At 51.6% G+C, this 16,535-nt stretch overlaps 1 protein-coding gene across 1 annotated transcript in view; it reads left to right on the forward strand.

Moving 5' to 3' along the window:
• Positions 1–16,535, forward strand: part of CDH22 (cadherin 22) — a 72,392-nt gene that overhangs the window by 16,260 nt on the left and 39,597 nt on the right. The window contains exon 3 of the mRNA XM_082645515.1: positions 7,663–7,782. Within this exon, the coding sequence (XP_082501641.1) occupies positions 7,663–7,782 (120 nt within the window). The remainder of the gene's footprint in view (positions 1–7,662; positions 7,783–16,535) is intronic.

The raw sequence follows: 16,535 nt of genomic DNA on the forward strand, positions 1-16,535 counted from the left end.
GTTTATTAGCACCCATTATATTACAAGGCCTCCAGTGTACTTGTCTCTGGAGGGGTTGCAAAGATGAGTCACCCAACTAAGCAAACATTTATTAGCACCTACTTTATATATATATATATATATATATATATATATATATAGCCCCAAGGGGATAGAAAAATAAGCAGTTGGTTTAATTCAGTAAATACATAATAGTTCCTACTGTGTACATGTCACTTTTTTTTCTTTTTTTTCTGTACGTGTCACTTTGCTAGGTATGTGGGGATACAAAGATAAGCAAGATACTGCCACTGACCTCAAAGTGGTAGCAGATCAGTTTCATCTGTGGTGCCAACTCGGATCGACTGGTAGTGACTGTAGGGCTGTGTTGAGGAGTCTGAGGTCTCATTTGGGCTCAGCAGAAAAGAATGCCACAGTCGATTAGTGATGTCTGCTGGGAGCAAAGGAAGGAGAATGTGGTGAAGGAGAACGTATATGTGGTGGCACATATACCATAGGATGGGCATTACTGGACCATGGGATTGGGGCTCAACAGACTGTCGAAATGGGCAGGGGCCCTACCACAGCTGCTTTCCCATGTATTCCAATCCCTTCTGTGAGCAGCATCTTTAATAGATGGAAAAAGACTTTCATAGTACAGTCTGCACTTCTTGGGACATTCACTAAATAATAGCTATTGGCCAACACTGCTTTCACAAAGCTATTTCCCTTTATTCTCACAGTCCTGGGGAGTAAGCAGGGCAGGTATTTCTATCCTCATTTTACCAATGAGGAGATAAATGCAGAGAGAGATAAAGTAACTTGCCTGAGGTTCCATACTAAGAGCTGGAGCCAGAACCAGACCCAGAACCTGGAATCAGAACCTAAACTACTTGGCTCTGTGTACATGGGAGACAGTCACAACCATCGCTTTAATGTGCACAGGACTTTACAGCTTGCAAAACACTTTCACATCCCTAATCTCATTTCATCCTCCCAGGAACTCTCTTGGGTTAAGTGTTGACACCCCCATTTTACAGCTGAGGAAACTGAGGCTCAAGAGAGGAGGGGAAATAAAATCGGGAGGGCACACTGTCTGATTCCCAGGTCCCATGCTTGGAGGATGGTGGCAGAGAGGAAAGGAGGAAGGCAGGAGGCAGTGTGCTCCCCAGGGGTCTCATTTGGGGAGGGCAGTGGCTGGCTGGGAGCCTCCGATTGTCCCATCTGCAGCTGGAGAGCGTGTGGCTCAACAGCCCTCAGGCCCAAGCCAGGAATCAATCGCTGGCCTCTGCAGAGACAACTTCTAAAGATGTTTTTAATTAAAGTCCAGGAAGATCTATATGTGCAATATCTCCTTGCCTAGCAACGGCACTGGCTCTCACCACCCAGGATGGGGAGAAATGGGACAGGAGGTTTCTGGCGGAGAGAGGTGTCAGAGAAGAACAGAGGCCCTGGCCCTCAGGAGGCGGCCCCATATCTTTCTTTGTCTTTTCCATCAACAAATCACTTAGCAAACATGAGCACCCTTGCTATGCTAAGCCCTGTGCCCACGTGGCAGTGGGTACAAGGGTGACAAATCTACCATCCTGCCCTCAAGGGTCTAGCCCATAGTAGGTGCTCCGTAGATATTGGGTGACTGAATGGAACTGAATTATAAGCCAAAACTGTTTGCTTTCTGCAACTGGCAGAGGAATGCTACTGCAGAAACTTGGAATGTTGCTGTCCCGAACAAACAAGGTGACCGGACTCCTCCACAGAGGGTCCCGTTTAAATGTGGAGAGGATAGAAGAGCCTATGGGACTCCATTAGGGATAGTAGGGGAGTCCCTTCTCTCAGGGGGGCGGATGAGACCCACACACACACTCAAGTGTTGCCTGCCTGGGTGAGTCCGTGGCTACCTCTTTCTGTCCCATTCTATCTCTCTCTCTTTGTCTCTCTATATATCTCTGCCTCTCTTACCCTGATCTCTCTGTCTCTGTCCTAGTTTCTCCCTACGGGTCTGGGTACCTCTGTTTTTCTCACTTTCTCTCTGTCCATCTCTCTGCATCTCTGTCCCTCCGTCCCTTGTTTCTCTGTCTCTGACCCATTTTCTTGCTCCATCTCTCTATGCCTCCTTCTCTGTCACTTGTCTCTGGACCTGCCTCCTCCCCCTCTATCCTCCGACCTCCCCTTCCCGTGCAGCCACTTTCCTGAATCTCCTGTGTATCATTCATCTACATTAGGCTGCCTTGGGTGGGCGGCCGGAAGTGCGGTTGAGGCCAGTCCAGGAAGCTGGCATCGTAAGTGATGAGCAAAGAGGGAGTTGGGAGGGGTGTGGTGAGGGGGGAGTTTGAGAAGGGGCTTGTTTCCTGTGGTTTTTAATTTTTAATAGAAAGCATTCCATGCAGTTCCGGCAGCAGCAGGGGGTGGGACTCATGTTTCATAAATGTTTGAGAAGCTAGATGGGAGTCAAGGGTTTCCCCAGGCACAGCAGGGCGGCAAGGGGAGGTAGGGAAGAGGCAGGATGATAATAATTACCAACATCTTCATAATGATGACGCTTGGTCACCTCAGTTGAGGACTCTGTTCTTTTCCAGAGCGTTTCATCTCCTTCATCTTATTAAGGGGTATCCCTCACCCAGGAGACAGCAAGGGTAAAGTGTTGTCTCCATTTTACGGAAGGGGAACTGAGGCCCAGTCAGGCCGAGTAGTTTTCCCACCGCCACACACAGAGCCAAGGAGAGGGCTGGAAGGAGAACTTGTCTTCAATCCCTGACACCCACTCCACATGACACCACCTTCTCCCTGAGCAGCTGGAGGTCCTGGGGCCCAATTTTGAGCTTCCGTTGGATTTCACAGACAGCAAGGGTTAAAGGGACAAGAAGGGAAAGAATTCTGGCCTGGGAACCAGAGCATGCATTCCAGTTCTGGCCCCATGAAAAACCATGTCAGAAACCAGATAAACTAGAAATGAGGAGTGGGCAAGCCCCCTCCTTCCTGATACTGGTACCCACGGGTCTCCTGTGCAAGGCCAAGGACACAGACCCAGAGATCTTCTGACCATACAGAGAGAGGAGAGAGGAATGAACTCTTATTAGCACCTACTACATACCTGGCTTCACCAGACACTTAAATCCATCATCTCTAATTCCCATAGCACCTCTGAGAGGCAGAGTGGCCTCCTTTAAATTACCAGTGAGGAAACAGGTCAAACAGGGGGAAAGACTTGATTGAGGGCACAGAGTGAGGAAGTGACGGGATTTGAACCCAGGACTCTCTGATGCCAAAGTCCACCCAGTCTCCATGAAGTTGTGAGGGTCATCTCTTTGTAGGCGTGTCCAACTTCTCATGCTGATTTGGTAGCTTGTGTCATCCTTGCTGCTTCCTTCTGGGTGCCAGTCTCAGTACAGGCACAGTGAGTCCAGGAGGGTGACATGCTGGCTACAGTGTTGTGGGTTTGAATCTTTTCCTACCATTTACTAATAACCTAATCTTGGGAAAGTCACTGAGCCTCTCTGTGACTCAAGTTTGCTCACCAGTTCAATCAAAGGCTGGGTCTAGGGCTTCCCTGGTGGTGCAGTGGTTGAGAGTCTGCCTGCCGATGCAGGGGACGCGGGTTCGTGCCCCGGTCCGGGAAGATCCCACATTCCGCGGAGCAGCTAGACCCGTGAGCCATGGCCGCTGAGCCTGCGCGTCCGGAGCCTGTGCTCCGCAACGAGAGAGGCCACAACAGTGAGAGGCCCGCGTACCACAAAAAAAAAAAAAAAAAAGGCTGGGTCTAGGGCATCAGTTCTCAGTCTGGAATGCACTTTAGAATCACTGCAGGAGCTTTTAAAATCCCCTTGCCTCTGCTCCACCCCAAGAGAGCTCTATTAAATTGGTCTGGGATGGGGGCTCAGCATCAGTTTTACTTTAAAGCTCCTAAGAGATTCTAATGTGCAGCCAGGTTGAGAACCACTGGTTTCTGTGCTCTCCAAGGATCAGCCTTTTCATAGCCAACATTCCACATGGAGCCCTGGGCTCTGAGATACTGTTTACCCGAGAATCCTTTGGGCAACCCTTCCTATGCCAGCCTGGAATTAGGCCCTTGATCCTGCATAGCAGGACTGGATGGCAGCACCATGGACAGCAAATGGCTCATTCTAGCCGATCCCATCCCTGCTTCTGGAAGTCTGGACTTGAACCAGCTGCCAGAGAGCGAGAATCCTGAGCCCAGTTGCTTGCTGTTCCTCTGCTCTTCCCTCCCTCTCCTTTCTTTGACTCTTCTCTCATTTGCCTATCTACTTCTCCTACTGATCCCCTCTCCTACGACCTTATAAGGCAAGATACATGTGTGTTTTGACATCATATTGACCTGGGTTTGAATCCTGCCTCTCCTATTTCCTTGCCAGATGAATTTAGCCAAGGGCCCTCCTTGCTGCTGAACAAGGAAATCTATTTGAGTTCTCACAGCGATCCTGAGAGCTTGGTAGTAATATTACCCCCATTTCACAAATGATGAAATTGAGGCAAAAGGGGTTCATTACTAAACTTCACTCAGCCTCCATTTCCTCGTCTGCAAAGTAGAAATCTTAATAGAGCTTACTTCAAGGCTCTATTATATGAATTCCATGAGATACTATACATAAAGGGTTTATTATAGTATGTAGCACAAATAAGTTATTTAATAAACCTAATCTATCATTATCATTGAATAAGGGTATATAATAATGGGTTTCATTATTAATTTACATTGTCACCCTTCACTGTGCGTAGCAGTTTCCTCATCTGTAAAATGGAATTGATGCAGGATTGCTCTGGAGTCGGCTCATATCAGCTCATGAGAGCCAAATATTGATTTTCAGGAGTTTTATGAACCACTTGATACCACATTCATAGCTTGAAATTGGCCATGGTGAGAGTATTTACACCGTAGAAATCAGCAAACACTACGAAGCAGGGAATTCCTCCCTACCCCTCCATCCCCCAGAGCCAATGGTTAAACATTTGCCAGCATGCCACTGCATCTACGTCAGAGAATTGGTGTGAGGACTGAAGGAGAGAATGGCCGTGATGGCACATTGCAAAATGCAAACTGCTGAACTTAGGGGGATGGCACAAGGTGGTCCTACAGCAGCCACAAGCCTGGCACCCTTTTGTCTGCGGATTCTGGGGAGCTGCTGACTTGTGAAGAAGGTGGGGGGCGTGTGGGGCCTTGGGGAATCAGTGGTGAATCACTAACTCTTTGCCATCCCCACGTGTCGGCATTAACTGTAATGGCTGCAATAAAGAATCCCAGATGGGGGAAATGATTCCATCATCCCCGCGGGAGTCCCAGGGATGCAGCCAGGGATAGAGAGAGAGAGAGAGAGAGAGAGAGAGCGCGCTCATCCTTGTCCCTGGGGAGTCACTCAGCCCGACACTGTGCCTTGCCCAGGGGGTGAGGGGAACATGCAGAGGAGAGTGACAGGGAGACCCTCTCTCATAACTGTTACAACAGCTGCTATTTATTGAGCACCCACCATGAGCCTGATGCTTTATGTATCTCTCAGTTTGTCTGTGAGGGAGGCTTGATTGTGCCACTGTATACAGGCATGCAGCGTCTGCTGAGAGGACAACAACCTGTTTATTGAGTTCTTAGTATGGGATAGGCACTGTCCTCGGTGCTGAATACAGAAACCTATTTGAATTCTGAAACCAATCCCAGGAGTTTGGTGGTACTCTCACCCTCATTTCACAAATGAGGAAATTGAGGCCAAAATGGGGTTCATGACAGGCCCAAGGCCAAACTGCTAATAAGCGGCAGAGTCACTGATTGTGATTCAGTACACCAGGCCACCATCCAGAGTCACTGTGTGTGTGTGTGCTGACTCTGGCTCCCAGAGGACTTTGGCCTTAGAGAGTCCTGGGTTCAAATCCCACCACTTCCTCAGTCTGTGCCCTCAGTCGAGTCTTTTCCCCTGTTTGACCTCTTTCCTCACCTGTAATTTAGAGGGGCCCACTCTGCCTCTCAGAGATGCTATGAGAATTAGAGGTGATGGATTTAAGTGGCTGGTGAAGCTAGGCATGTAGTGAGTGCTCAATAGGGTTTATCTCTTTCTCCTCTCTCTGTTTAAGAGGAGGCGCCTAGGATCATGCCCTTGCCCCTGAATAGGAGACCCCTGAGTACCAAGCATCAGGAAGGAGGGGGCTTGCCCAAACCTCTTCCCCAGCTTCTCCAGGCAACTCTGACATGGTTGATGGGGAGCTGGAGCCGCCAAAGAGAGAGGCGCATTGCAGGGCCGGTTTAGGAGGCTGCGGGGGTGGGGTGGGAGACATGGAGAGGGAAATGAGAAATGCAGAAGAGTGAAAAATAAATACACGTGTCTGTCTGGAGTGACCGAGGGCTGGAGGTGGGAGAGGTGGGTGGCCGGCTGGGCTTAGCAGAATTGCTGCAGTAGCACTTCCAGAACCTTACTCATTAGCCAGGCGGTGAACTGGTGTCACCCCCGAGCACGCCGCCCCGCTGGCCCAGAGAGCCCAACCCCCCAAGAGGGCCCTACCCAGAACCTCAGGAGGCCTGGGCCCCATCGCCTCACCATCGGGGCACCCAGAAGAGGGCATCTCCTTGAGGTGAGGTCTGAGTCTCATCCCCCTTGGGTCCTATCCTGAGCCCCCAAGACTCCCTCTTGGGTCTTGCATCTCACACCCTCCTATCTGGAAAGGTTTGGATGGACCACACAGCTTTGCCCATCCTTCCATTCAACCCCTCCCCCACCCCTTCCATCACCCCCACCCTGTGCAGCCTCACATCCCAAGCCCTGCTTTTGTCAAATTGAACATGATGTCAAATTAGAGCCATCTCTGGGACAGGCCGAGAGGAGCTCCCAGTTTAATGAGGCAGTGTCGAAAATCAATAACTTAATTGCCGCTGTTTGATGGACTTTTATCCAATTTATACTCTCCCCAGCAGCCTACGTGCAGAGCATGAGGAGAAGTGTGTGTGTCGGGGGCGGGAACTGTCTGGGCACCCGGGAGGAGGGGCAAGGAGGGCCCCAGGACCCACAGCCAGCTACTTCCAAAGGGAAAGCTGCCTGCTGCTCTTCTGCCTGGGGCCCAAGAGACACTGGCCCCTGAGACCCAGTGAACTCGGCTGTCCTTCTGGGATGCCCACACATCCCCATGGCGGGATGGCGGCGGGGGGGATTAGGATGTGGGAGGAAGGAGGCAGAATTCCCTTGAGAAATCAGGAGGAGCTGGGATGAGTAGGACCCCTGCTTTGGGAGTAAAGTGCCTTGTTTCCAGTGTTAGCTCTAACTCTGTGATGACCTTAATTGGTGAAAATAACCATTTCCACCACCCACTGAGATACTGCTCTGAGTTCTGCATTGGGAGTTTAAAATGTGTTCCCTCATGAACCAAGGACTAGGACTGTCCCCATTTTGCTGGTGAGGAAACTGAGATGCAGAGAGGCTGTCTTCCCTTGCCAGAGTTTTACAGCTGGGAACCACCAAAGGGAGATTTGAATCCAGATCTGACTCCATGGTCATGCTCGTGCCACTGGGAAGGCCCCAGGTCTGGAAGCGGGTTGGGGCTTAATGTGGGGATGAGGACTGTGAGGGGATTGGCTTCAGTGACCTCCGGCCTAGGTCTCCTTTCCCAGCTTCTCTGGGAGTGGGGAGCGATGGGGGGAACAAGCACAGCGGCCCCAGCTGACCCCTGTCTCGCTTGGTCCCCCGGGCCCAGGCACGTCGGTGATGCAGGTGATGGCCTCGGATGCGGATGACCCCACGTATGGCAGCAGCGCTCGACTGGTGTACAGCGTGCTGGATGGCGAGCGCCACTTCACCGTGGACCCCAAGACCGGTGAGGGGCGGGGCCGGGCCGAAGGGGCGGAGCCGGGGCGGAACCAGAGGCGTGGTGCAAGGGGCGGGGCCGGAGGGGGCGGGCGGAAGTCTCTCAGCGTTCCAACCAACAGTGCTGAGGTTAGGACAGAGGACACCGAGGCATCTTTCTGGCTCCAGGAGACCCCAGGGTCGCGGAGAGGGAGGGCGGCCAGGTAGGAAGAGAGAAGGACCGAGGAGCAGAAAAAAAAATAGAGTGGGGGGCGCCTGCAAGACTGGTGCGGAAACAAAAGGGCAGGAGGCTATCACTATGGGCCCCCTGAAAGGGCTTCGGAGGTCTGGACTCAGTGGTCCCTCTTGCCATTGGAGCTAAACTGAAGCAGGCGTGTCCGCAGCCCAGACGCGGTCGGTCATGGTCATAAGTGTCGCTGGGGGCCGGGGGTAAGGGGGGACGGCCGTCGGCCCGTGAAAGGCACCTTTTCGGCAGTTACGGAGGCTGTTCAGGTGGCAGTTGTTAAGGATCTGGTGGGAAGACCGAGGCTGAGACCATTAGGGAAGGATGGCTTCTTGACTTCCTTGCCCTCCCCCCCAGCACCAAGCAATGGTGCAGCGCTCCCACGCACCGTCCCCCACGTCACTCACCTGAGTACATCTCTGAGGGGCCTCGTGAGAGTGGCAGGGAGAACAGAGGCAGGAGGCTGAGGCTCAGAGAGATGAAGTGGTTCACTCAAGGTCCCACAGCTGGGAGCGGCTGCCGATGACAAGGGCATCTCTCACTGTCCCAGGGACTGGAGAAGGCAGGGGATGAGACATCAGACACCACAGAATGTTCATCAAATGCCTTCATGGGGCTCACAGCCCAGGGGGTCAGGGGTACAGGCATCTGTGTGGGCAATTAGGATGCAAGTTTCTTGGAGGAGGGAGCAGCAATCTCTAAAGGATAAAGTGTTGGCCAGACCGAGATTCAGAGAAGGGCATTCCAGGCAGAGGGCATGGTGCAGGCAAAACTGGGAGGAGGAGAACAGCCTGAGGCATGAGGGGAATTGTAAGCAACTCAGGACTGGAGAAGAGGCTTGTTGAGAGGTAATGCAGTGAGGCTGGCAGGGGCCTGACTGCCCCCTGTAAGGCGGGCTGAAGCACTTGGATTTTATTCTAAGGGTAGTGGGGTGGGAGGGTGTTTGATGGATTTGGGTTTGGGGGTTTTGTGTGTGTTTGTTTTGTTTAGGGGGAGGGGTTGAGGATTCCAGTCTATAATTGCATTCTCTTACACATAATATCCGCATTATTTTTTTTCTCCTTGTGAAACTAAGACGTTTTAGAAAACATTCAAACATTAAAGAAATGTTTTTTAAAAGAGACGAAGGAAGGAAGGAAAAAAGGGCTTCCCACCCTCATCCCCAGTAATTGCAACCCCAAAGGTAGCCACTTGGTATATATATCCTATGAGACCTTGAACTCATTCACTTGAAAAATATAGAGGTTTTTTTTTTTTTTTTTTTTTTTTTTTTTGCGGTACACGGGTCTCTCACTGCTGTGGCCTCTCCCGTTGTGGAGCACAAGGCTCCGGACGTGCAGGCTCAGAGGCCGTGGCTCACGGGCCCAGCCGCTCCGCGGCACGCGGGATCCCCCGGACGGGGGGCACGAACCCGCGTCCCCCTCATCGGCAGGCGGACTCCCAACCACTGCGCCACCAGGGAAGCCCCCGAGTTTCTTCTTTTTTTTTAATAATACATTTCCAGGTTCAAAATTCAAAAAGTCCAAATTTGTATTTAGTGGAAATTCTTCACCCCTCTAGTCCCCCAGCCACCCAATCTGTATCCCCAAGGCAACCAATGTAATTTTCTTGTGTATCTTTCCAGAGCTATTCTGTGCAGGTACAAGAAAATAGGTACATGTATTTTTTTTTTTTTACACAAATGGTAGCTATAAACACACACTATACACACTGCTTGCCTTTTTCGCTTAACAATACATCTTGCAGATTATTCCGTATCAGTACATAAAGAGCTTCATCATTCTTTTATTTAACAGCTGTTGTGGATACACTAAAATTTATTTCGCCAGTCCCCTACTGATGGACACTTACGCTGTTCCCAATCTTTTTCTACCATGAACAGTGTTACAGTGCATAACCTCATACATAGATCATTTTGTGCTTGTGTGAATGTATCTGCAGGATAATTTTCAGGAAGTGGAGAAGCTGGGTCAAAGAGCATAGTGTGTTTGGAATCTGGATAGATAATGAGGAAATGTACCAGATTACACTCCTGAAGACCCGATTAGGAGAGAGCCTGTTTTCCTTCCCCCTCACCAACACTGTGGACTCATTGATGACTTTTAAGCAGGGAAGTGACATGCTCAGGTTTTCATTTTAACAAGATCCCTCGGGCTGCCACTGTACAGCATGGCTCAGAGGCAGGAACTGAATTCAGGGAGACCCAGGAGCCTGGAGTGCCCAGCAGAGAGCCCCGAAAGACAAAAGCCAAAGCCTGCGCCCTTTCTCAGCACCCACCCAGACTCCGTAACCTGCTTCATCTAGTTAGGGAGCCAGAGGTGATACGGGATTGGTAGAGAGGGTTAGTTGAGATACTGAGGAGGGAGAGTGAGGGATGACAGTGAGATTCTGCAAAGGGCAAACCTTGGAGGCCTGGGTGAATGTACAGGACTATATTCAGGGAGGAATCTGGGGGTTCCTAACTTTGGAACCTAGGATGGGAAGGGGCACCACCTACAGAAACAGAAGGAGGAACGTGGATTAAGAAAACTGTCTAGGGACAGAGGAATTACTGAATGTGTTCCAGGATCTGATATAGAGCTAATTAATTCCATTTTAACTATATTGGTTTTAAGATGAGAGAAGAGGAGGAAAGAAACATCTAGAATGGGCCATCTGAAATATGGGCCTAAAGCTCCAAGAATGGTTGAGGCTCTTTAAGCTTTGGTTTCCCCACGTACACAACAGAGATAATAATACTCATCTCACATGATTGTTGTGAGGATCCAATGGGAGAGTTCATTCGTTCATTCAGCAACTCTTTATTGAGTCCTGTACATGCCCAACTCTGCTGTAGGCTCTAGGAAGGCAGCAGCAGGGAAACCCAACACCCTACCCTCATGGAGCTTTTATTTAAGTAGGAAATACAGAAAATAAGCACATAAACATACAGCATAATGTGGAGTAGCAATGAGTGCTAGGAAAACACATAAACAGGGTAAGAGAGTAGACTTAGATGAAGAAATCAGGACAGGCCTTTCTGGGGAGGTGATGTTGGGACTGAGTCCTGAATGAAGTGAGGGTGTGAGCCACTTCGTATCTAGGAGAGATACTGACATGCTCAGTGCAATACGTGGTACATAAACGTAAACCAGGGTGATGATGGGGATGATGATGATGGCAATGATGATGACGATGATGATGATGAAGCCTTCGTCCATTCAACCTGAGGAGGTGAGGTCCTTAGAGTTGATCAGCTTTAAGGTGGGGAGGAAAAGACAGAACACAGAAATAAGGGAAGGGCCAGGACTGAGTCTGGGAGGTGACAGGGGTGGGCAGATGAAGCGTCAGACTCCAGAGTGAGGAGGATGGCCAAGTTCTCAGAAAGAACATCCCCCACTGCAGAGAGTCGGGAGGAGGGTGGCCAGCGGGAGGCCATGGAGCCTGGGAGAGCAGAAACAGTTCTCAAGAAGCCAGAAAGTGGGCACCAGGCAAGGTAAGTGAAGAAACACAAACAGGGTCCTTGTTTCTAGGGTCCTTCAACTTTCTCTGTTTGGAAGGGTCTTTGTAGACGTTGCCCAGGAAGGACCCGATCTTTCCTCCCCTTTCCTTCGGCCCCGTGGTAGGAGCCACCCTGGTGCCATTTCCAGCCCCAGCTTCATTTCCCCAGCCAGGAATATTCCGCTCATGCGGGTCTATATTTAGCAGCTGCTGCGAGGTACAGCCTGTTCTCGCTGTGCAGATAGCAGGGAGCAGAACCGGAACCGGGTCTGTGAGGAAGGTGTGAGGGAGGGGAAGGCGGGGCGCCACGAGGCTCGCGCCAGAGGAAGAATTACCTTGTGTGCTTTAAAAGCCAGGCCTGCCCGCAGACCCCCAACAGGGAAAACAGGGATGGCATTTGCGGGCTCATGAGGCGTCACTTGGGCTCCAGGACCCCTTCTGCAGCATTTGGAGGGGACGGCGGGGGCGGGGAGGACAACAGCTAGAACTGGGGCGACCGGTGAGGACAAGGCTGTGGGTTGCCGGGGCCAGGTTCTCATGACCAGCCCCCGCTCACCACCACCCCAGCAAGAATAGAAAGCCTCTCTCTCTCTCAGAGACTTCAAGATATCTGCTGAAAAGTCTCAATTGAGCCAGAGATGTTTGCTTTTCCTGGGAGGGAATGAAACTAACCTTTGTAAGTGCCAGATCCTGATCAGGATGATGTACTAGATCTGGTTTCTGCCTTCGTGGTGCTTTTGTTCCAACAGAGAAGCCAAATACAAAGAGACAACTACACCCAGGCTGCAAGAGGCGGGCAGAGGGTCTGTGGTTGTAGGTCAGTAAGTCAAAATGTTTATCGAACACCTACTATATGCCAGACCCTATAGATAAGATGATGGATGGACAAGACCAGCATGAATCTCAGCCCTTGTGGAACTGATTTATGAGGTCCTCAACCCAGGACTTGAGGAGGGGGAATCATCAAGGCATCTCCAAAATGTGGTACCTGCTGCTGGAAGCTTTGTCTCATTTAACCCTCTTAACAGCCCTTCCAGCTGGATTTCCCCATTTGACAGAATAGGAAACTGAGGCTCAGAGAGAGTTAAGAACTTGTCCGAGGTCAGATAACATATAAATGGTGGAAAGAAGGCTTGAATCCATACCTGTCTGACTCCAAAGTCCTTCAAAATCCCAAAGTGCCTCTTATCTGACTCTGTGTAGCCCTGGCACATAGTAAGCCCTCGGTAAGGGTCTAATAAATGGGTCAGTGAATGAATTTTCAGAGCCAGATGGTTTAAGAACAACTTCATCAGCTGATTTGGGAATTTTCCCCCAGGCCCCCCAGGAGGGCACCAGCCTCCAATATGCTTCTCCCAGCATCAGGAGTGGGAAGTGGAACAGAGTAGATAGCAAACTATGCCATCAGTTCCTGCCATCCCTGAACTGGCCTCTTAGTAAAGTGACTGTGCTGGGGAGAGGAGGGGTCTATGTCCCTGCCCTTTGAATCTGGGCCGCCATATGACTTGCTTTGGGCCAAAGCATGTAGCAGAAGTGATGTTCTGCAAATTCCCAGATTAGGCCTTAAGAGACCTTGCAGCTTTCACTCCTCTCTCCTGGAACATGGGCCTGAGACTACCATATAAGGAAGCCAGCCCAGCTCAATGGAGGATGAGAGAGGTCTGGCCAATAGCCAGGGTCAACTGCCAGGCAGGTACATGAGGCTCTCTTGGACCTTCCAGCCAGATGACCCTGCAGTGAAACGCAGCTGTGTGAGTGAGCCCCAAAGAGGGACGATTTCTCTGTTAACCTATCTACCGCTATATGACAAACCATCCCCAAACATGGTGGCTTAAACAGCACCCGATTTATTAAGTGTCACAATTCTGTGGGGTGGATGGGCAATTCTTTTGCTGGGGTCACTCCCATGGCAACAGTCAGCTGGCAGGTCAGCTAGGACAGCTGGCATGGCTGGGCCTGCCACGTGGCCTTTCATCCTGGCCTTCACAGCACAGTGGTCTCAGGGTTCCAAGAGGACAAGCCCCAGTGCACAAGGGCTTATCAAGCCTCTGCTTTTGTCACACTTGCTAATGTCCCATTAGCCAAAGCAAGTCCCACGCACGGCCAAGGCCAGAGTCAGTGTGGGAGGGGATGACCCAAGGAAGTGGATCCTAGCAGGCATAGTTCATCAGGAGTTTTCACCATAGCAACCTGTCACTGGGTGTGACCCCAGGAACAGGGTCCAGAGGCAGCATGGCCTCAGGGTACCAACCTCCTAGTTGCCCAGAGATGGCCTCTAATCACACACTCAATACGGCTTCATGACCTGTTTCCAGGTAAGAAGACTTCAGTGTCCCCAGTTCCCCTGGAGCTGGAAGTGACAGGGCAGCCAGGAGGCCGGCCACATAAGCATGGCTTCTCACCCACAGGAGTACACCTCAGCCAGACCCCTGCTCCGAGCCCCACTCAGAGTGAGGGTTGCTGAGCTTTTGGTCCACAAGCTCATAGATGTACAGCGGCCCCGATCCCATCACCAGCCTCCGCATCAGTGAGATCCTAGGTGTAAATGACACGCACAAAGCTTAGCACGTAGTAAGTGTCCAACTGGCCCGCACCCCTCCTGCCTTTCTGCCTGGCTCACACCGGGAGCCCTCTAGTCTCTGGCCCGGTGATCACTCCCCCGTCAGTCCATCTGCCTGCCCTCTCCTTCCTCCCTCCCGCCCTCTTTCCCCACCCCTTGCTGTCCGTCTGCCTCTCTGGTGTCCCTGAGAAGCTCTGTTCACGCTGCCCTTGCTGTTCTTCGTCTTGCTTTCTCCCCCTCTTTCTCTCTTTCTGTTTCTCTCCAGGTCTCTGTCTCTCTGTGGATCTCTGTCTTACTGCCTCCTCCTGCGTGTGTGTATTTCTCTCTGGCTGTACTGCTCCCCTCTTTCTTTCTCTCTTTCTCTGTCTCTGTGGGCCTCCCTTTCCCTCTCCTCCCCTCCTTTCCCTTCCTCTTCGCCTCTGAGTGCATGGCTCTCTGTCTCTTTCCCCTCTAACGCTCACTAGATTGCCCTCTGTCTGTCTCTTGCTTCTCTCTCTCTTCTTCCCTCTCTGCCACCTTCAGCCTTCTTCCTCTCCTCTCTTTTCCCTTTCTGCTCTTTCTCTCCTTCCAGCCCCCCAGGGGAGAGGACATGACAGGCCCGCATTCCCAGTACAGCTCCTGCTGTCCAGGACTGCAAACACTCAACTAAGAGACCAGCCAAGGCCTTGGGCCCCACCCTCATCCCTAGAAGGGCAACCCTCTGACAATCCCAGTGTTGTGGTGCAGCACCAGGGGGACAGGACAAGGGGCCTGCTGCGTGATTGGAAGCATGTCTTGCCTGATGAGGACTGAGACAAGCACGGGGGCTATCTCATGAGCCGAGACAGGACCACATAAACAGCATTGCTCTGTCAGAGGCCTGGGCTCTCCCCTTGTACCTGGTGGTGGTGCGGGGGGCGGATACCAGGCAGGCTGGGCAGGGACCCTCCGTCCTTACAGTGGTCCAGCAGAGCAGTCCACAGCATGGATTCTGGCCCCAGAGTGCCTGCTGGAATCCTGACTGCGCTTTCTACATGTGTGCCCTTGGGCCAGTACTTAACCTCTCTGTGCCTCCATCTCCTCATCTGTAAACTGGGTATAATCACAGCACCTTCCTCCTAGGGGTGTTGAGAAGATCAAATGAGGCAGTTCACTCAGATGCACATCAGTGTCAGGTATTGTTGTTATTGTCACATGCAATCCTCATGAGATGAAACTCTGAACCAGTGGTTCTCAACTGATTTTGTCCCCAGGGACCATTGGACAGTGTCTGGAACTAAGGTTGGGCAGGGAGGGTGCTGCTACCAGCATCTAGTGGATGGAATTATCCTGCCCAAAATGTCCATGGTACCAAGTTGGAGAATCTTGTTCTTTAGGGAGGTATTGTGATTGTCCCATTTTACAGATAAGGAAACTGAGGTTCAGAGAGGGGAAGGGATTTGCTCAAGATCACATGGTCAACAAACGGCAGATCTGGGGTTTATCCCAAGTTCATCTGCTTCCAAGTCTCCCCTGCCCTTGGAAAGACCAGTCCCGGCTGAGGAGGGGTCAAGAGGGAGCTTACTGAGGAGTCTTGAAGGCTTCTGATAGAGAGAGAGAGACACACACACACTCCAGCCTCTCCTCCCATTCCGTTGCCTTTATTGGCATCTAGAGGCTGTCTGGGGACATCAGGAGTGAGAGGTTGGGCATTATGGGGCGCATCATGGGGCTGCTGGTGCATGACTCCACCTGGCGCTCAGGCCCTGGGCACCACCTGTCACCACCTGGTGCTCGCAGGTTGGAGCGGGTCGGGGGGGTGGGGGGTGGGAGGGGGAGGCTCTGAATGGCTCATCCACTTCCCCCTCCCCCCTGGTCTCCCACTGGCAGGGAGGCAAGAAGCCCAGCCTTCCCCTGCACAGAATCAAGCTTGTGGCCGCCCCGACTCCTGCCGCCCCTCCCCCTGCTTCTGTTAACAGCTTGAAGGATTGTCTGATCAGCGATTAGCTGGTGCCTGGACAGAGAATCTAGGGCCAGGCCTGAGAGGAAGGGGCTGGGGCCCCCAGGGCAGGGGGATGATTTAATCGTGGAGGGGTGTGCCGGGGGGAATAAGTGTGTGCAGTAGCTATGCGTGTGACCTCATGTGTGTTACGTATGTAGTACGTGTGTGAGACATATCCGTGTTTGTGTGCACGTAAGTGTGACTCCATAGTGAGTGTGTCTGAGGGTGGGTGTGAGTCCAGTTCATTTTGTTAAACACTCACCGAGCTGCCACTCCGGGCCTGGCTCTGGGCTGAGCGCCACTGACCCAGAGACAAATCAGACACAGGCCAGGCTCATGCAGAGAATTATTGCAGGTTCCCCCTACATGGGAAAACCGAAGCCCCAAAAGTGGGATCGGTAGCCCAGGGGGGTCACACAGTGCCTGGTTCTAGTCCCTACGCCTCTTTTTAGTAAACCAAATAGTCTATATTCTATTGCTTTTGTGTTGCGTGTGAGTGTGTGTGTGTTTGAGAGTGTGTGTTAGTATGTGTGTATATAA

This window comes from Mesoplodon mirus (assembly GCF_964341445.2).
Source record: "Mesoplodon mirus genome assembly, chromosome: 15".
Lineage (NCBI taxonomy): Eukaryota > Metazoa > Chordata > Mammalia > Artiodactyla > Ziphiidae > Mesoplodon > Mesoplodon mirus.